Source organism: Cyphomyrmex costatus, unplaced genomic scaffold (assembly GCF_001594065.2).
Source record: "Cyphomyrmex costatus isolate MS0001 unplaced genomic scaffold, Ccosl1.0 scaffold157, whole genome shotgun sequence".
NCBI classification, from domain to species: Eukaryota; Metazoa; Arthropoda; class Insecta; order Hymenoptera; family Formicidae; genus Cyphomyrmex; species Cyphomyrmex costatus.
This window is the reverse complement of record NW_017275576.1, coordinates 497,033-517,058: the sequence shown is the minus strand read 5'-3', so window position 1 is coordinate 517,058 and position 20,026 is coordinate 497,033. Positions and strand designations below refer to the sequence as shown.

The 20,026-nt window shown below is 33.2% G+C and overlaps 5 protein-coding genes across 6 annotated transcripts; 2 read left to right on the top strand and 3 right to left on the bottom strand.

Moving 5' to 3' along the window:
• Positions 1 to 393: 393 nt before the first annotated feature.
• Tsf3 (Transferrin 3) lies at positions 394 to 10,072 on the top strand. Its single transcript, XM_018536634.1, has 16 exons — positions 394 to 1,056; positions 1,576 to 1,886; positions 2,496 to 2,598; positions 2,949 to 3,082; positions 3,369 to 3,496; positions 3,570 to 3,714; positions 3,888 to 4,045; positions 4,199 to 4,320; positions 4,505 to 4,656; positions 5,250 to 5,496; positions 5,584 to 5,732; positions 5,832 to 5,999; positions 6,240 to 6,347; positions 6,443 to 6,573; positions 6,649 to 6,804; positions 9,784 to 10,072. Exons 2-16 carry the CDS (start codon positions 1,772 to 1,774, stop codon positions 9,970 to 9,972), a joined length of 2,205 nt encoding a protein of 734 aa, XP_018392136.1. The 5' UTR covers positions 394 to 1,056; positions 1,576 to 1,771; the 3' UTR covers positions 9,973 to 10,072.
• LOC108771367 (isoaspartyl peptidase/L-asparaginase) lies at positions 7,308 to 9,651 on the bottom strand. Of its 2 annotated transcripts, XM_018536636.1 has the most exons (6): positions 9,345 to 9,651; positions 8,894 to 9,125; positions 8,642 to 8,794; positions 8,411 to 8,577; positions 7,908 to 8,031; positions 7,308 to 7,835 (listed from the first exon to the last, which is right to left on the bottom strand). In XM_018536636.1, the coding sequence occupies exons 1-6, from the start codon at positions 9,549 to 9,551 to the stop codon at positions 7,537 to 7,539; spliced, it is 1,182 nt and encodes a 393-aa protein (XP_018392138.1). In that variant the 5' UTR covers positions 9,552 to 9,651; the 3' UTR covers positions 7,308 to 7,536. The 2 variants fall into 2 exon arrangements, with proteins under 2 accessions (XP_018392138.1, XP_018392137.1); XM_018536635.1 differs by having other exon boundaries at positions 7,308 to 8,031.
• A 1,457-nt stretch (positions 10,073 to 11,529) lies between the features above and the next one.
• On the bottom strand, positions 11,530 to 16,886 carry LOC108771365 (WD repeat-containing protein 60). Its single transcript, XM_018536633.1, has 16 exons — positions 16,838 to 16,886; positions 14,977 to 15,732; positions 14,784 to 14,903; positions 14,490 to 14,653; positions 14,146 to 14,296; positions 13,921 to 14,061; positions 13,711 to 13,851; positions 13,301 to 13,612; positions 13,040 to 13,212; positions 12,756 to 12,969; positions 12,530 to 12,681; positions 12,307 to 12,446; positions 12,164 to 12,222; positions 11,940 to 12,094; positions 11,728 to 11,860; positions 11,530 to 11,652 (listed from the first exon to the last, which is right to left on the bottom strand). The coding sequence occupies exons 1-16, from the start codon at positions 16,847 to 16,849 to the stop codon at positions 11,530 to 11,532; spliced, it is 2,946 nt and encodes a 981-aa protein (XP_018392135.1). The 5' UTR covers positions 16,850 to 16,886.
• Positions 16,887 to 17,264: 378 nt separating this feature from the next.
• Positions 17,265 to 18,511, top strand: LOC108771345 (uncharacterized). The gene is made up of 3 exons (XM_018536588.1): positions 17,265 to 17,415; positions 17,634 to 17,983; positions 18,255 to 18,511. The coding sequence occupies exons 1-3, from the start codon at positions 17,342 to 17,344 to the stop codon at positions 18,452 to 18,454; spliced, it is 624 nt and encodes a 207-aa protein (XP_018392090.1). The 5' UTR covers positions 17,265 to 17,341; the 3' UTR covers positions 18,455 to 18,511.
• Positions 18,512 to 18,948: 437 nt separating this feature from the next.
• LOC108783606 (nucleolin-like) lies at positions 18,949 to 19,872 on the bottom strand. The gene has a single exon (XM_018552206.1). The coding sequence runs from the start codon at positions 19,870 to 19,872 to the stop codon at positions 18,949 to 18,951; it is 924 nt and encodes a 307-aa protein (XP_018407708.1).
• Between the last annotated feature and the right edge of the window lie 154 nt (positions 19,873 to 20,026).

The following is a 20,026-nucleotide window of genomic DNA, read 5'->3' as shown; positions in this document are numbered from 1 at the left end:
ACGTCCACATAATTATTCGAAGATATAACTTTAACGCGACTTGGATAACATTTCTTCAGCAACATTTCTCATTCCATAGAAGCTCCTCGGAATATTTCCTCCGTTAAAACCGCAAGTAATTCCATCTTATTGTAAGTTTCTCTCTTTCCTTCCTTTTCAGCATGATATGCGCCGTCACTTTCGCAGCATCGCGCGTATATATTACGCAGAAGTTCCTCGTTATTGTCTTGATCTCTTTCCTCTCTTTCTCTCTCTTTCTCTGTCTTCCTCTCCCACCACATTTAATCATTCCAGCTCCCCGCATACTTGGACTTTCCTGTCGGATCAGCGCCGGGTATCATCAGCTACGCGTGATACATGCCGCTGGACATTCAGAAGCAGTCGGAAGCTTCAGCCGATCGTTCGGGATTCGTGGGCTTTCATGTTCTCAGTGTGGTTATTTTATACTCGCGCGATTGCGTGTCAGATGATATTTTCAACCGCGAGTTCTCGTGATCTTCTCACGGGCATATTCTCGGCAGAACACGCGTCTCTCGCGTTCGTCTGCTTACCGCAGATGGGCTAGAACAGCGAGAAAGAAAAGCACGCGATGGGAGAGTTGAAAGATCGAACGGCAGTCAGCATCTTTCAAGATTGGAGTAACAGAGGAAGCGGGCAGCCCTTAGTGGATTCAAGCATTTAAATCTGAAGATTTTCGAAGTGATTTAGGAAATCGACGCGGGTACTTGAGAATTTACCGAGGAAAATATATCTTAAAGCTTATTGTTAATGTTTAGTGACAGTGAATATAATTTCATTATTGGAGCGAAAGCTAACTTTAACTTTTAATTATAATCGGTTAAAGATTATATGTGGATTCAGTGATAAAAGCGGTCTGGACGGTTCTACAAAACGGCATTCCTTGCGTCGGCAAAAAGTCTCAAGGACGGAAAGCGAAAGTGTACGGTTCCACCTAAGCATCTACTACATTTTGGCATCGACGACGTTTCAGCAGAAACGCGTGCTCCGACGCACAAGAACGCATTGTCCATCTTCTTCGTTTCGCAAAACTTATCCGTAGGTCATTGAAAAATAGATTCTTTTTGGATAACAATATAATCTCAAGTTAATACGGTTTTTTATACTGCACTCAAGCAGAAAAATAAGTCTTTATGATATCAAAACGCTGTCAAAATGATTACAAGACGACCATTAAAAGTCATTTCTCGATCATTTCCGATTCATCATGTCATTTTAATGTTATCATGATTTATTATTCTGTTTGGGCAACAAGGAAAATACATCCTTTGCGTGCTGAATACTTTATTTTACATATACATGTCGTGATCATATCTACTGTCCTTAAGAAAGATAATTATTTGAAACCTGTTATTTGTGTTGGCGATTAGATATCATGTGGAAAGTGTATCTAGATATCGAATGTGTTATTATTCCGTACATCCTTCTCAGATATATTTTATTAACATATTGAAATATATCTCCATATTCTTTGAAAATAATGCGAAAACTTTTGGATACGTAAGACTACTTAAATTAAGCGGATAATAATTTATTGTTATTATATATAATGTTTAGAGTACAAGCAGCTCCGCGCGAGTTGGTCCAGCAAAATATGACTCAGTGATAACTATATCATATTACTGTACGACTGTTCTTTGATAACAGTGGCCACATCAAATAAATCGTGAGAGTGCGATGGTGTTAATTGGAGGAAAATCTCTTTTTGGGAAGTTCTATTAAATAGAAGATTTTGTTAAAAAAAAAAAAAAAAATGGTAGTAGCAGAGCGAAGATCGATCATGGTTCTTCGTATCGCTTATTGGTCCATTTTTTCGCTTGTCACAACTTTCGTAAATAGTTACGAATACGTCAATGCTGCTAACAAGTGTAAGTAATAAGACGAAAATTACGAAACTAGTATTCTGATATTGTTATCAGAGTGAGGGCGGCGGAATCTTTTTTTTAATATTATCGAAATAAATTAATCTGTAAACAACAAATAAATATTATTGATAAAAAATGTTTTATTATGGAAGAAGAAATAATTCTTCATTTCTCGGTTAAACTACTAAACTGTATACTCACTAATGCAACGTACATGTTTCATTGTTCGTTTCCTCGCTCGTTTCATCGTAAAAGGAAATTGCAAGATTGCATTCACATATGTGTACCTTGCATGTGTTTTGTGATTAATTGTTTTGCTATTTTTGCGTGCTTCTTGCCAGGCAAGCATCTAAAATATTTTTATTGAAAAATTTAAAAAATTTGATTCTTTTGTATTAATAAATTTATATTTCTATCCAATCTTTTCGTTATAATTAACAGTATGTACGGTAACAATAAATTGTTTCGGTTCATAAATGTTAACAAATTTGTTTTTAAACGCGCAAAAAAGAAAATAATTAATATAAAATACGTATGCTCTATAATATTTCGCATATATCTATTTCAAAAAATTTTTTCTATTTCAAAAAGTACATGAAATTAATGTTTTAGGGTCACTATGTATAGTCGATAGTATACATACTACGCAAAGAATTCTTTCACTCTGCCCGAAATTAGCTAAGAGTCCGATAGAATGTGTCATAGAAACTGATAGGCAAGTATAAGGCATAATGATTCGAAGAAATTTTCTATAAAGTTTTTTCAATTTTTAATTCTTAGAAATTCTTTTATTTCTTTGTTCTAAACAAATTAAAAGATTACATTTTGTAATAATATATAGTATATATATGATATAATAATAATAATAATAATACGTGTTTTTTATACAATATATATGAGTCATTTGGAAAATAGTTTTCTATTATTAAAAAATCTGTAGATATGAGTTTTTCAGAACGACCGATTTGATCGCAAAACTTACGACTCAATCAATTTTCCATATACGAGTGCATTAGAAAATATTAAATATATATTTGTCATATGAAAGTGTGTAATTCTTTATAGATTCGGCTGTTTACGTCGAGTAGCCAATGGTGATGTCGACATCACTGTGTTGGAGCCAGAAGAACTTGTAGCGATAAGAAACTACAAATTATACAGTGTACTAGTCACGAATGAATTAAGACTCTTCCCAGATGGTAATTATTAAGATAAAGAATTACGACGAGCACATAAAAAAAGTGTCTCAACTTTGTCGATTTAAATTTCAATCATTGATTTTTTGACGAACTCAAATTAGAATTAATTAAGAAATTTATTGATTTCTCAAATCACAATTATTTCCTTAGTAGTAATTCATAATTCAATTACTTGAAACAAATAATTTCGATTTTTTCAATTAAAATTAATCGGGACCAATTTAGCGTAAAAAAAATCAACCATATTAAAATTACAATTATCTCAAACAAGACATTATTTTCTTAGATGATCATCGTTTTGAGATAGTAGCCATAGCGCACAAAAATGTGCAACGCATATGGGATGTCAAGGGCAAGCGATTGTGTCATCCCGGTTTAGATACAATTGACGATTGGACTAAAATTTTCTCGATGGTTGGTAATCTCTTTTTTGTATAAGTGTGTGCACATTAGAATCGTGTTTATCTGTCAATCTTTCATATTTCAGTACTTTGAGAACCTGATAATCAATAAAGAATGCGACGCAAACATGACGCTGTTCGAGAACAGAGTGCATGCTCTGTCCAACTATTTCGAAATGGCTTGCATCGCTGGCCCTTGGTCGGCAGACACAATATTTGATTATCAATTGAGTATGTATTTAATTACAAACATATGCGAATACAAACATTCCATTTTAAATGCGTGTGCATGTCCAGATTTATTTATATAATCGCAATTTATACAACATATCTATAATGTAATATGCATGATAGTTTACATTTCTTCATGTACGAATAAGTGTCAGAATTATTATCATTTGCAGAATCAAAATATAGGAATCTTTGCGCCGCTTGTGAGAAACCAGCTAGCTGTTACAACACCGATAAATATTATGGACGAGAGGGTGCCTTGTTGTGCCTCACCGATGGGATGGGCGACGTTGCCTGGGTCAGATTGGGAGACGCTCGCGTACACTTCAAGGTACGTACATAATTATCAAGTCAGCTTACCAGACAATTCGATTGCAATATCCTTAACTCACAAAGAACTAATCTCGCTCTAAGTTGTTCTAAAATTATAATTCAAACGGATTGTGCAGTGTAACTCATGGTATTAACATCTAACTTGATACAGGCACAAATGATCAATGTGCAAGATTACAAGTTTCTATGCCCGGACGGCACCACGAGACCATTAAATTTTGAGAAACCCTGCATCTGGATATCTAAACCATGGCCGGTCGTTGTAGCTAGACCGTAAGTGTTCTCTCTAAATATTTTGGAGTGAGATTTCACTCTATTGAAATGAAATTCACACTCCAAAGAATTTAGAGAGCTTTACGTCGCTCCTTTGCGAAGTAATTTCGTAACATTTTCATTTCTTTTCACATTTGAATTATATGTAGGTTTGAAACATTTAAAAAGTTTTCCTTTCCATCAGATCGAATGCCGAGAATATCGCCCATATGATGAATTCGATGATGAACAGGACGTTCAGTTGGCAATCAAACGTCTTGCAGCTAATAGAGAGCTATTATATTACCTCTACTGACGTGAAAGACTTGCAAACGCCCGACGATTACTTACATAGATGTAATGTATATATAACATGACTATTTAACTTATTGACTTCTTGTAACAAGTAATTTATTAAAACATATAATCTGTTATTTATTAATCACTGAACAACTATCATATATTGTCAATTTCACAAACTTTTCTCTAATAACGTATCTTTTTATAACAATATAATTTTTGAGCAGCTTCTTAATTGAACCACACATATAAACATGCAATTTATTAATTTCTATTTATTTAAAATTTGTTAACAATTTAAATATTAATTATTAATTTAATTGTTACCTAAGATTTGATGAAATAAATAAATTTGGTGGAATAAACTTTAATTTAAATTAGAATCAATAACCGATATTCATAGTCGATTCTTATATTTAAGAATGTCTTCTTAAGATGTCATAAGCCAATCAGAGGGCTGCGTTAGCATCTTAAAACTTAAGACGATCTTAAAAGAATGGACTATGAATACCGCCCAATGTATTATGAAAATTTCCTAAAAAGAAAGCAACTAGAAATGTTGATAAATATAATATGAGATATATATATATATATATGTATAAGTAATATATCTCGTTTGTTTCAATAACGTGGATGTTTTCTGTTCAAAGATCCAAACTTCTTGAGCGCTAATGTTCGAACGGGTTGTCTACCATCAAGAGACATACGTTGGTGTCTGGTATCTAATCTCGAAAAACGTAAGTGCAGCTGGCTACGAGACGCTTCTATCGTTTACGGCGTCGAACCGTTGATTTCCTGCCTTCAAGAAACTAGCAGAGAAGCATGCGTGGATGCTATACGGAAAGGAAAAACGGACATTTTCTTAGCGCGGCCCGAAGAGCTTCTTGAAAACAAAATGTAAGTAAAGATTAGCGGATCAACGTAAATGTGGCAAATAAAAATTTGAAATGTTCTTCCGAGATTTCTTAATTGTCTCTTTTGTAGGATGGGTTTGAAGCCTATTATCCACGCGATGGCGAACAGCCGACAAGAATTGAATAGGATCGCCGCAGTTGTCAAGAGGAATTCCAGATTCAGAGTTCTGAAGGATCTTAAAGGTGCCAAGGCGGCCTTCACGGGCTACAGAAGCGTTGGTGCGATTATATAAATGGGATATAATTTCGTATTTTGCAGTTTCAGTTACTCCAGAATTGCTTTTAATCCATTTCGCCGTTATGGTCTCTTGGTCCCAGGTTGGAACGCTTTTGTAACGTTAATGAGGAACGAATCGAACGGAAATTGGGACTGCTCGGACGCGCAGGCTATTTCAAAATTCTTCAAAGATAGCTGTGTCCTCGGTTGGAACAATAAAAATAATGGCAACGAGCTTCCGGCTAATTTACATTCATTATGCAAGGAAGGTAAGATATAGAAAAAACACACACACACATATATACATATATATATATATATATATATAGCCACAATTAAGCGTGTAAGCGCTTGTAAGTTAACTATCATAAAGATATGTACATGTAAACATATATAATAGACCGTTTAAATTCTCACGACTCGCTAAGAACAATGCATACAAGATAAAATAATACGATCATACAGGAAACGAGTTCATGAATAATCATCAAAATGCGATCTCGTTGCAGGTGCGGAACATGCGGGTGACGATCTAAGTACTTTTAATTACTTGGCTTCAGGTATCGTCGACGTTGCCTTCGTCAATCTAAAGGTTATAGAAAACAAAACGGAAGCCGGTGAGTCGATTGTTTCAGTTAACTGTCTTTAATTTTCTCTATTATTATAATGTCTTTTGATTATACTATTTAATATATGCCTTCTATAATCACAGGTGAATTTTATTACGAGAGAATTGATAATAAAAGTATAAATCGTTTGCCTAAGTACAGAGTATTAGGCCCGACCTTGGCGGAAGCTATAAAAAGAGTTCCGTATTTGCTCGCTTGGACGTCTCTCGGATCGGTATGTCTCCTCTTTAGCGTGTGATTTAGCTAATTAGATGTTCTTATTGCAAATATGAATTTTTTATCTTGGCAGATAATGGCATACGAGAATATCACGGATCTGAGACGCCAAGAAATTTATACGATGCTGCTTGAAATGGATAAGATATTCGGAAGAAAATTTAACGGACAGGCACCCACATTCTTATTATACGGACCTTACGAAGATAATCATGGTGTTATCTTTCCTGTAAGTTGAGTAGAGTTTTATTTATAGTACATTGTGTAACAGTGGGGCATATTTGTTTATAGCGCGGCCGGGCGCGAACGCACGAGCGAAGCGAGTTCATACGAACGCCCATGCCGACCTATAAACAAATATGCCCCCACTGTTACACATAGAATTTTTCTTTACAAGTGCTCGTCGTAATGTACCCTATACAGCAACGTTTTTGCGCAGAAGAGTGGGATTAGAGAAATAACTCAACGGCTTGAGGTATTGGCTATTTACCGCACGCAAAAGCGTTGCGGTATAGGGGCACATTACGTGCACGCGTAATGAAAAAAAAATTATGTAACTCTCAATTTATATGGAAAGAATGATTTTGTTGAAGTATCTAAAAATTTAGATGGATACGGATCTGAAAATAATTTTGTTACACCATCAAAGTAATTATATATTGAACGCCCAAGCTAGTTCAATGTCAAAACTATTTCAGCATTGTTATTATGCTCGAACGTTCTACATAAGTAAATTTTTAGATACTAGTAGAGTATATAGGCCGGTTCAAACTCAGATTCTCCGAGGAGGGGAAGTGAGGGGCAGAAGAAATCCCGAGGAGTTAAATTATATTTTAAACATTAAAAATACAAATAAATATTAAAATGTAATTGATTTATTTTGGTCAGAGAGATGCGTTAGTTGAGTTTGTTGCAGTTCTGATTAAAATCTAACGACTCTCTGATAATTCGTGCATTTCACCTAATTTGAATCTTCACACATGCAATCTAACGGTCGTTCGATGATATCGATTTTTTCTGAAAAAATCTCATTCCTCGCGCAACCATAATACACATAGCCTTTGTCGCAATATGCCCAGGGAAAATGTGCGCATTTGAAAGATACTGATGGTATTCCTTTGGCAGTCAACGCGATGACACCTACGTCATATTCCGGCGGAAATGATCCTCCAGTTTCTTCTTCGAAGTCCTTTAACACCTCGGTAACCGCTTCGTCGATCGACGTCGCCTTTCGCCGCAGTCGTCGTAAGATCCTCTGGGCTGGCGCATATTTGTAAATAGCTTTATCACAACCCGAAACAGACACGGAGCCGTATTGATCAACGTAAATACCGCAACCGATCGCTGTTCCAGTCGCACTTATAATTCCATGCAGCTTTCCTGATTCTCCAGCCGTCGAAGTTCCGCTAGCGAGACGTTTCTTTCGATCGTACGCCACCGCTCCAACCGCGCCAACCTGAAGTAATATTTTTTTAAAAGTCTTATAAAATATTTGTACAGTGATCATAATATAAAAATACTTTAATTACGTAAAATATTTAGGGCAAAGTATATTAGGTTTATAAAGAAAGAAAAGAAAGGGAAAAAGAGATTCATAAAGTCTTTTCTCTTTCACAAATTATAGGCTTATTAGATTAACAACAACGTAAAACTATAAGCTCTTACAATGTATAAAATTTTACATTATATATGGATTATTACATTATATATACGGATTTATATTTAAAATACCTAAATGTAGGAAATCTTAAAAATTTGGAGAATCTAAAAAATTTTAAAATTGTACTTTTGCCTGAATATTTTACGTAATTCACAATTACGGTTAGTTTATCAACCTGTATAAAATCAGGATCAATTTCCAAGAATTCGTCTATCCCAGTGACTTCGAGGGTAGCACCTTCCTCCTTATCTCTTTCAATTACACATTCCGGTATACATTCTTTTTTATCAGATTGTTTGTCCCCATCGTCTAAAAGCTCTTGTATCTTTCTGATATCTAGCGCTTCTTATATTCATTATAGTATCGAGATTAGTACCTTTAAAATAGTTCGTTTTCTATCTTTTACCGTTATTTCCTTCTTCGTGTAAGGATGTCTTCGAATCAGACGTAACGATCAACTGGCCAGGTGACAAAGTAGGAATGCCCGATTCCAAGTTAAACTTTTGCGCTCCAGTTTCGACTATAAGCACATGTTCCGTTTGCTGCAAGACCATTTTGGCTGCAAGAGTGAGAAGCATTGAAATTTGAATAGATCATGGATAAATATATCTGATTTCTTTGGCATAAGTTTTACTAATTGTAAGAAAGATGTAGACACCTAATGTTATGGGATGTGCTATATTACGAACGGCACCCACGCAACCCGCGCGAAGATCATTCGTCATTATCGCGGCATCCATCACGACCTCTCCATTAGCATCCAAGGAGCCTCCGTATGCACAATTGAAGTACTTTTTACTTTCCATGTGACAAATTGCACGCTCAACCGCGTCCAACGAACAGCATCCTTTAGTTAGATCGAGATACGCCGTTATTGCGGCTTTTTTTACCTAATCCATTCATCAATCAACATCTTTATTATTAGACAATATTTTTGTTTCTACAAAAAATTTTCTTTTCCTAATTTTCTCAAACAACGTAATCTCAAAGTATTTTAAAAATGTCACTTAATAAAATAATAATAAGTAATGTAGATTGTATCGTACACTTTTTTGAGCTATGCAAAATTGTTTTTCTAGAATCTTAATGTAAATAGCGAATAATTTAACCTCGTCAAGCATAAATTTCCGTGCGTATTGGGGTATTCTCCCAGCACCTCCATGAACAACTACAACCGGATCTACTCCCTTTTTCTTCTTTTTCTTAATCTGAGTCTCTCTGGCCTTGATTTTGGCCAAGATCTTACTGATCCAAGCACAATAGTCGCACATTATATTAGTAACGCATATTTCAGGAGCTTCATTGCCTTTCAACATTTTTCTTTGCAAAAATCTCCTGAAACGTGTCTGTTGAATGAAAACCAAATACTGGTAAATTTTGCTCGAATTGGGACTACACGAAAGTATTTTTTTTACACGTGTCATTCGCATATAAAAAATTATTACGATGTTTTTTTATTTTCAATAGTAAAATATAACTTTAACGTATATAGTAAATAAATATGATTGCATTTGAGTGTAATAATAAATGTAAATTTTGTTGTTGCAGGATGGCACACGCTACTTACAGTTATACGGTCATCAGACATTAAAGGGTCGCAATTACGATCAAATTGTAGAAGAGTTTATAAAGCAAGAAATTTGCAGTGCCGCTAGTACATGTATTTCTCGTTCAGAGATTCTTTTTCTATACATGATTATAATGATTGTTCTAATCCGATTATTATCGAACTGCTGACGATGGATAGACGGATTATGCTCTCTATACAATACTATATAAATAGGGTAGTTCATTATTGGTGACGTAATATAATTTTCACATGAAAAGATAAATTATTTTCAAGCAGTTTTTTTTTTCAAGAAAATCAAATTTAAAAATTGCAAAATTAAATAATTAATAGTTAATTAAGTTTGCATAATTTTCAATAATACAGTGCCATATATCGAAAAATAATTAAACAGCAATTACAAATATAAAAATTCTTATTCTTAAGAAATTTATATTTTCGATTTATAACAATTTATATATATGTTTTACATATTTGTCTAAATTATTATGATTAATTTACACGAATAATTTTTTAAAACATTTGTTATAGAATATATTCATATACAGTATATATTTCTATTCCTTTGTATACATTTATATTATGTATATACATATACATATATGATATTATACATATATATGCATACAAATATATTATTTACATATAACTATATACATATGTGTGTATATATACATATAATATACATACATATACGTACGTATTATCAAAATTTATATACATGTGTACTCTCACACCTCAATAATTTTCTTTTTTATTAATAATTTTATTTCTTTTACTAGGATATTTCATTTCTTTTATTTGTATAATTGTTATTTAAATTGTGAATGATTATGTAGAAAAATAATTTGAAAATTATCCAAGCTCAATAACAAAAATAATTGTTTAATAGTAATAAAGAGTGCTTAATAATAATTGTTTAACGGATCTCAAAAGTTATTATTAAAGTAGTTGAACAATTATATGAAACATATTAAAGTAGAATGATCGATGTTGAATGATTATAGTCAAACAAATCAGTTTTTTTATAAAAAAATTTTTCTGCATTTATTTTTTAAATAAAATCATATCATTTCAATTACATTATCAATAATGGATCACCTACATCAAAAAGCTCGATATAAAATCGGCTATGCTATGTATAAAATTCTATGTATATTTCAATAGTATAATCTTATCATTTGTCCTTATTTATATATATTTTATACGGTACACTATATAAATGTATATATAAATATGTTATGAATACTATTTTTTTCTATATCTATTCGTACTTTTCCCTGGACGGAATATTGTGATTTGTATATTATAGAAAAGAAAGATACAAATAAGTGCACAAAAAACTCATTAATTTTATATATAATAAGATATATAAAATTATAACAATTTAAATATATACTTGATTGCACATTGGAAAAATTCAATATTATTCAAAGTTATCAAAGACAATTACTATAAAATATTACCTTGAAAATCTTATAAATTACAATTTCGGGATAATGTAAAATTGTATATCCGTCGTTAAGAGCACAAATTTCAACTTGTGTTTAAGTATTACTTTCTATGACTAGTATCTTAATTATCTATTGCAATAATTGCAAGTGTGCATATACACTGGAAGTATAAAATCTGTGAATCTTTCTACATCCAATTCTTGGAAATAACAATAGTAATTCTGAAGAAATTAATAATGCCTATTCTCACTTTGTTGATATATCTATTTTTGTTTATGATACTGAAACGTATCGTAAAAATGTGTCCAGTTCTCGTAAAAATTCTTCTTTCTTTGAATAATAGAAATCTTTCTTTAGTTTATGTATTTCTATGTTACCAGATTCCATACCAATAGCCTAAAAAAAAATTTTTTTTTTTAAATAACAGAAAAATCTCTTTTGAGCATTAAGATATTAACTTCTTAAACTTACCAGATACTGATTCATCATATCTTGATCTAATATGCAAGGGGACAGCTGCATGCTGCTTATCTTACCCCACTTTTCCATAGGTAATATATGTATAGGGCAGATATCATTCTTACTCAAATCCCATACGTGAATCCTATTAAATTTATAAATTTTGTAACTGAACCATCTTATTTCATTTAGAATTTTATTCATTTCATGAGAAGCGTACTCACCGAGAATTATTATCCAGAGTGTATACAGTCAATGGTTTTGTTTTTGACCATTGCAATGCTTTAATCTCATCCGAATACTGTTCGTTCTTCAATTGTACGATCGGTTTTTCTACATTTGAGTAATGAAGTCGAATTGTTCCGTCGTTACAGCCAACCTGATGAATATAAAAATTAAATTAAGATAAAAATAAATTTTTTTAAATAAACAACGAAAAGAATCTTACCCAGAAAAAGGATTGACCGAAAGGACAAACGTCAATGCAAGTTGAAGTACCGCATTTACCTGTAATATTTAATTAAAAATAAGTTTTATGTTGCAATACACATTCAATACATACATCGAAATAATAATATTATTTCCACTCACTTATCTCAGTTGGTTTGTATGTTAATGGATTAGTTCTATTACCAATATAAGTAGCATGCAAGACGTGAGTACTGTTAGTCGCAATATAAATGTTATTTGTGTTTGCACTATCTACATGCATATCGACAAACATATTCATTCTAAAAGAAAATCGAACAGTTAGAATAATCTCAGACATATATTAAACTTTCCAAAAAACAATTTTCAAATCTATTTTATTTACATTTCTGAGTCTTTTTTCGTTAAAAATGTTTTCTGATTCTTTATGAGTCTTATGTTACCCCAATGAGAGAGCCCTAAATCATCGATATTTATACCCATGTTATGCACAATACTCCATATTATAAGGCAACCATCTTCGTCTAAACTACATATCTTTAAAATATAAGCGTGGATTAGTAAGAATAAATTTTAACAGATGCATGTCAATATTGTAATATAATGACAACCTGAATAGGAACAAATTTGTTGCTTCTTTCTTTAGCACAAGTAGTTTCGATCTTAGATAGTACGCGTATCGCAACAACTTGCGATGTATGTGCATCTAACTCTGCCGTTGTCGTGTAAGTAGGTGTTCTGATCACCCAATCTAATTCGTTAGCTTTATCCGTAATCTTCTGATGCCACATCTCATCCTCGTTAAGGTCCCAGAGACTCAATGACCTAGTTTCATATTTTTAAATTATTACAAAAACTATAAAAGAGAACTTTAACGAAAACTCAAGTTACATACCCATCCTCGAGTCCGGCAAATACCGTGTTGCAATTCGTTAAGTGAAAGCAACAAGCCGTAATAGGGCATTGCGAGTAGAATAATTTCTTCGGCATCGAAGGTTCGGAAATATTCCAAACGCATCCGATGCAACAATCAGTGATGTAATCCTGTTTACTTATAGTTTCTAACTCCTGTTCAATACATAATAAATTACTTACGGTTTATTTTGAATTAATTAACTTGTTATATAAGTAATTAAATAGTATAACAATCACGTACCTCTTCTACAGGGGCATGAATAGTGAGTAGAACTTTATTTAAAACATTCGAATAATGTATAATCTTAACTGATCTGGTAGCTAAGAATGCTACTGTATCTACAGAGAGCTTTACAAAACCATCACTGAACGATAAATCGCCCACATCATTTTGAAAAACGGTGCCACCATGTTCCTTCTCTTCTAATAACGACAATACAACTGCACCCGCACAATTAAGAAAATCGTTTAATCGCAATATATCGTACGATGGTCGTGACAAAAGATTTATATCATCCATTTCGTTCAAATCATTTCCAACGCCTACTTGCTCCTGCAAATTTTTATAGAACGTTCAGAATTATATTTATCAATATATATTCTATAGACAACAATGTATATAAACCAATAATACCATTTTAAAAATATTACCATTTTAAATAAATTTATATCTCGTTGATCACGTAATTCTTTTCTACAAGTTACAGGAAACTGCGTCCACTTGTTCTTACAAGGCACTTCATCTGTTTGTATCTCAATGTCAATATTGTCATCGCCGGTTTGGGTAAACACCTGTAGAAAACAGTATACAATGCTCAATCGATCATGATATAATTATTATAATGTAGTATAATAACATACTTGTTGCGTATTTAATTTCCCATAATTTCTTATAAATTCATCATAGGGTATAGGATTGCATTCTAATAATGACCATTCCATAAAGTCCAGCTTTATCATTTCTAACAATTCTTCGCCTCTACTTCGAGGTTTTCGCAAGTTCTACGAAAGATAAGACAATTTAGATATATAATATTGAATACAATATTGAATACTGTGATATGTTCTTGTATAAAAGTAAATTACCTCTTCACGGCGATTCTCTTTTGGTTTACGAAAATCAATAAATGGTACTTGCGACAGCGGCGGAGATCTAGTAAAGTCCCCAGAACGGCTATCTTCGAAGCCTTCATCAGTAGACGACGGCAAAGATTTATTTTCCGCCGGTCTATCGTCACTGCTCCAAATAAATATGAACACGTTAAATTATTCATGTATTTTACTTTATTCTTTTTAAAATAAAACATTTTAGAGAAAAGCATCTAAATAAAAACATCATAATCACACATGCCAAAAAACGTGCAGGTTCAATAATAAGTTTACAAGTATCCACCTATTCATCTTGATATTTGATCTTAGTTATCACAAACCTAAACGTTTTACCAACTGACTCCCTTAACTCAGGTAACGGCGGTGCATTGGATTGCGTTAAAAGCATAGATTCTCGTGCTGCCCGTTTTCTCGCTTCTGCGAGATCGTAATGTCCCGAATCAAACATATGTTCTTCTTCGACCTTTGTATGTTCCGTGCTTCTCTACAAAAATCAATTTCATAAAATTATGCGTTTCGACGTAGAGAATAAGAATAAGATACAAATAAGATATAAATATGATATTCATATAGAATATTTATTATAATATTCAATATTTAGCGACTGATAATACCTTCTCTCGAAGGCGCAATTCGATTGGTTCTAAATGGGAACTGCTTCCAGTGCTATCTGATTTTTCGCTAATCGAGGGAGTATCGCTATCAGTGCATTCTTGAAAGTCCGACTCATAATCCTGAAAGACAATACAAAGTAATTTAATTATAATACATATGTACCTTCATTTAAGTCTTTCCTCTTTTTCTTACCTCAAAATCATCTTCATAATTGTAGTCTGCCTCATTCGAGTCTGCTTGTATATCAGAACAACTGTCGGTTAAAACATTTTTCTTCTGCTCTTTTTCAATGACATCCGGTCTTCTTACAGCACTATGCAACATTCTTATCTCACTTGGACTTAGCGTTCTAGATTTTCTGCGATCTCTGGACGACATTTGTAGCTTAGTTTGATTGGATGCAGAGAAATCTTGTGACTTTTCTTTATCCCTTGACGTTCGAATTGCAATTTTTTCGTTAGATTTAATGTTGAGTTTGTCTACAGTCGACCTTGGCAAATATATCCTACTCTGACCTCTCTTCTCTGAATATCCCACTTCTTCTCTGGATTTCCTTTTTTTGACTGTATTATCATGGCTTGATTTTGTAACATTTTCGGGTCTTATCTTAGAAGTTGTAGTTTTCTTCATTAATGAATGACTAGATGAAGTATTAACTGGACTAGATTTCGATGTTGAGGATACTTGTTTGACAGTCTTAACTTGAGAAGATCCAGTGGATGGCTTCATAGTATTTCTAATCGATTGTGTTCTAGTCAAGGAATTCTGCAACGATTTGGACCCTCTATCTCCTTCTCCTCTGTGCTCAATAGTTTGAGATTTCCTTGGAAAATTAGGATCTGATTTTTTCGATGTATCCGGATTGCTTTCATGACTGGATGACGTTTTTGGTTTTGATCGGACATGTGTCTTGACTTCATCTTTAGGTCCAATTTTTTTAGTTGCTCCCTAGAGAAAAATAAATTATTACAGGAGCAAAATAGAAATTTTACATACATAGTAAAATTTAAATTAAAATAAATAGTATTGACTTGACTAACAAAATATAATTTATTATTTTATAATAATATCATATATTTAATAGTTTAATTATTGCTGTTAATTAATTGTTAGCACATTTCTCTTACATCAAAATTAACAATTATTATTTACAAACCAACTCTTTACTTGGAAGATAATTTATTCACAAATAGAGAACAAAGGTAGAAGACATTTCAAATTAAAAATAAATTAATACAATTAAATATTGTCAAACAAAATATCCACAGTCAGAAACATGCTGCTTAATTTTAAGCCCTGTATTCATAGTGCTACAACTCGATCCGAGTTCTTGTATATAGAAATGTAAAACCAATCAACATGTAGTTTTACAGAAAAATATCAAGTTGATTGCCTATACATGTTTCAGATCAAGTTCCTAGCATCATGAATACAGAGAGTGCTTTATACTCATTATTAGTGATATATAAGTTTACAATTTTTATACTATCTAGTTAGATATGCTTGTAAATCACACATACACACAAATATTCCAACAACTGCAAAAAACATCTAATATTTTACTGATACTTTAAAATGAATTAAAGCAACGTTTTAAAATAAGAAATTTTTATTTTAGGCATTATTATGTGTGTATGTTACTTTCAAATTCTTAGAGTGTACAACAAACTGCATTCTAACAAGCAATATTAGACTTTCTAGAGTCAATTCTTATAAATTAAACGTGATTAGATTAAATCCTGCCTATGTCATCTGTAATTAATATAAAGAATGCGCGCACACATAAAACATCTCTTTTATAATGGCAATAAATTACATGGAATCAATACTTCCTCATTCTCTATTATGTCTATTATCATTATCTTTACATAGCTTCGCGAAAAATGTCAATAATTTCGAGGTTGATATAAGAAAAGCAGAGCCTTGATAAATTCACGCGTCAATTAATACGAACAAAAGTGAATGCAATTCGCAGATGTACGTTTCTACATCTAGAATGTAATACGCGACACGGCAATCGGACTGATATGTTAAAAACTGTTAAAATACTCACTTTATTAGACATTATGCCGCTAATTGATCGGCGTTGACAGTTACAGACGATCCTAAGGCAACCATGATGTAAACTAATACGACTGCAGCGCTTCGAAAAGAATTGTCTTTCAATTGAAAGCACATTTTTTTTAACCAGCAGACGATAAGAGTGATTTCTGTTTTACTAGCTGCAGTAATTTTCTCTAATTGATGCGCGGTTGAAAATTTCTCTTCTACTGACCATGACACAAAATATAAAATAAAAACAAACAAAAATGAATATTCTTCTGATTCTTCATAATTATTCCCTGCACTTTTATTTTTTTTTCTTCCTTTCTCGCCATGTCCTCATATATTTGTATATAAATATAAAGTGAATACAGGACAGAGATAAAACAAAATACTATTCCACGACTTAAACGACTATTTCATGCAACTATAAAATTTTGGTCTTTCTTCTGCAATTATTACGTGCAAGCTGATTTCTAATTTATGACTGTCGCGTATTAAACTTAAATGTATCATGGCCAGAGATCGGGAACGTTTTCATCCAAAAAGTACACGCCGACATCGCGCTGCGTTTGATCGTGCATACAGGTCAGCTACATGAATCAGTTGTTGACACGAAAATATTAGATTGATCAAAAAGTTTATTCGTTTCTTTCCTACAAGACTTTCACTAGATAACCGATCGTGCAATAATTATGCCACGGCATTAATTAAGCAACTGTAAAATAAAATGACGTACATATAGTTGTACAACAATAATTAATTTAAAATTTATTCTAATCTCTACGTTATTCCCCTAATTATAGGTCACCTGTCTCGGCACGACATTATGATAAGGAATATTTTCCTCGACAAGACGTTGAAAAAGCGACAGTGTTCAACTTGGTGTACAAATATCTGAGCAAATGCGCCAATCAGAGCCTAATAAAGGGGAGACAACGAAGCTGCGCTTGTAAAAAATTCAATAAGCAACACGAGCGAAAGAAAGATATTCGTAAATCTGATTTAGCGACAATTCATACGAATCTCAACGAAGAAATTTCCAGTGACGATGGCGAGCAATCTCGATCACGCACAAATAAAAATATCCTTAAAACAGCATCTAGAAGCTCGTCGAATGAATGTGTCGCCGATTACACGAGAGCTGTCCGCGATGGTATTATACATAAAAACTCATTTTAATGTTCAGTAATCGAATCTAATTCGGTATTAAAGAAAGACATAAATTCGAAAAGTACTCAAACAGAACATAGAGGTCATATCAAAATGACGTTAAACAATTTCTTTTAACGTTAAAATAACATTATCGTGTTCTGCTTATAAAATGAAATTTTCCAGAATTTTCAAGAGGTAGAAAAGAAGAGATAAGTATATATAGAAAGAAATAAAACATAAATTGATTGTCACCGTTTGATTTCTTTCCTCAGAACGAAGACGTGCAAAATTCTACATACGGGAAGCGCTCATATACGGTTTGCAATCTGGATTGTTAATCCCGACCGATTTACGAAGGAACATGCTGCGTGTTTCACGAAAGATAGGAGTTCTATCAAGAAACGTGAAAAAGGATAATGAAGATCCGTCAAGTATTGCGACCAGCGATACTGAGTATTCTCTCTCTGTATGAGATTGACTGACTTGATCATAATAAATTCAATCATTATTGAAAAGGTCATGTAATGACATGGTTCGTGATATTTACGATGCAAATTTCTAATTCCATACTTTAAATTATTTATTAAATATAAATAAATAGTAATAAAAATGTAAATAATAAACCGGTAATAGAAAAGGGATTATATTTTTATATTTTTATTAATTTTAATTAAAAATTCAAACAGACATATTTTACTTATAAATGCAACAAACTTTGTGTTGAACACAAAAAATTTTTATATTAAGCAAAAAAATGTACACAAGACTTACTACAAATTTCATGTTTAAAAATTTGTACAATTAGAATCAAGAATTTATATTAATTTTATTTTGAATTTATATTAATTTTATTTTCATGCAGTAACTTATGGAAGTAATAATTGTCAAGGTAAAGAAGTAGTGATTCATTCATGTTTTTTCAAGCTGCTGAAATGTATTTGTACAGTCCTGAATTTTCAATTCGCGTTATCGCCCTCTCCGTCGTTCGCATTCTTCACGACACCGCCGGATCCACCTTCTCAGCTCTCGTTCGCGTGCCGCAGTTCTTCTGCGGGGAACTCGCGCCCTCAATTCATCGTATACACTATCCTCTATGTCTTCGTCCTCTTCTTCTACCCTGTCCCCTTGGTCCTCTTCATCCTCTTCCTCCTCTTCTCTTTCTCTTGGTCCTCTTCCTCCTCTTCTATCTTGATCCTCCTCTTCAACTTCGATTCCTTCCTCTTTGTCTTCATCTTCCTCGGCGTCATCTTCTTCATCTTCCTCAGCGTCAAGGCGACGACGTCCGTTTCTGACAACGCGAGGACGATCAGCAGGTCGGATCCTCGAACGTTCATCTCGAGTGACAGCTTCGGCATCACAAGTGCAGTCCATATCCTCTTCTTCTTTCTCATTCGTGCGTTGCACTCTTTCACCTTCCACTCGCACCTTTTTCGCATTTCTAGCTGGATCTGGCGAAGGAATTCTCGAGACTTTTCTGGAAGGTCCGGGGATCGGTTCCACGTAATCGCCACGTTGCTCCATTTCGATATCATCTCGTCGTCGATAATTTCGGATATCCGAAACACCGGCATCAAACTCCCTGACGCGACGATCTGTATCATCCTTTTCGTCGGCTGATATTTTAGTTGAATGAAACATTGGTTCCAAATCCTCAAACTGATCGGCAATAAAAGTCCTACGAGATTCCTCGCGTGGCGATCTTAGATCTTGACGAGGACTTTTGGGAAATCGTGCGCAACCACATACACCATTTCTCTGATCATCAACGCTTCTCCGTCTTCTCAATGCATTGTCCATGGTGCGACATTTGCAATCCAAGGAACAGTGATTCCGCTTTATTGGTCTAACAACGGGGCCAATCAAGTGATACTCGTTGCTCAATAATTCCATGACAAATCTATTACCATATTGTAATTGTTATTAATTTACAGTAAACAGTGAAAAATATTTTTAAGAAATTGAGAGTGGCAAAAAAATATCTATATTATCAATTTATTAACAAGCTATTATTTCTAAAACTGAGGAAGCGTATACTATTTATTAA

What these genes read in the sequence shown, in the direction of transcription:
- LOC108771367 (XM_018536635.1), bottom strand. Translation starts at nt 9,551, where the DNA reads ATGTTGAAAGGCAATGAAGCTCCTGAAATATGCGTTACTAATATAATG. An exon ending in GGAAATTTATGCTTGACGAG is followed by an intron (nt 9,126 to 9,344) that starts GTTAAATTATTC and finishes TGAATGGATTAG; the next exon opens with GTAAAAAAAGCCGCAATAAC. An exon ending in AGCACATCCCATAACATTAG is followed by an intron (nt 8,795 to 8,893) that starts GTGTCTACATCT and finishes TCACTCTTGCAG; the next exon opens with CCAAAATGGTCTTGCAGCAA.
- LOC108771365 (XM_018536633.1), bottom strand. An exon ending in ATTATGAAGATGATTTTGAG is followed by an intron (nt 14,904 to 14,976) that starts GTAAGAAAAAGA and finishes ATTGTCTTTCAG; the next exon opens with GATTATGAGTCGGACTTTCA. An exon ending in ATACAAACCAACTGAGATAA is followed by an intron (nt 12,223 to 12,306) that starts GTGAGTGGAAAT and finishes TAAATATTACAG; the next exon opens with GTAAATGCGGTACTTCAACT.
- Tsf3 (XM_018536634.1), top strand. Translation starts at nt 1,772, where the DNA reads ATGGTAGTAGCAGAGCGAAGATCGATCATGGTTCTTCGTATCGCTTAT. An exon ending in CACGGGCTACAGAAGCGTTG is followed by an intron (nt 5,733 to 5,831) that starts GTGCGATTATAT and finishes TCTTGGTCCCAG; the next exon opens with GTTGGAACGCTTTTGTAACG. An exon ending in AGAAAACAAAACGGAAGCCG is followed by an intron (nt 6,348 to 6,442) that starts GTGAGTCGATTG and finishes CTATAATCACAG; the next exon opens with GTGAATTTTATTACGAGAGA.
- LOC108783606 (XM_018552206.1), bottom strand. Translation starts at nt 19,872, where the DNA reads ATGGAATTATTGAGCAACGAGTATCACTTGATTGGCCCCGTTGTTAGA.
- LOC108771345 (XM_018536588.1), top strand. Translation starts at nt 17,342, where the DNA reads ATGGCCAGAGATCGGGAACGTTTTCATCCAAAAAGTACACGCCGACAT. An exon ending in GCGTTTGATCGTGCATACAG is followed by an intron (nt 17,416 to 17,633) that starts GTCAGCTACATG and finishes CCCTAATTATAG; the next exon opens with GTCACCTGTCTCGGCACGAC. An exon ending in CACGAGAGCTGTCCGCGATG is followed by an intron (nt 17,984 to 18,254) that starts GTATTATACATA and finishes TTCTTTCCTCAG; the next exon opens with AACGAAGACGTGCAAAATTC.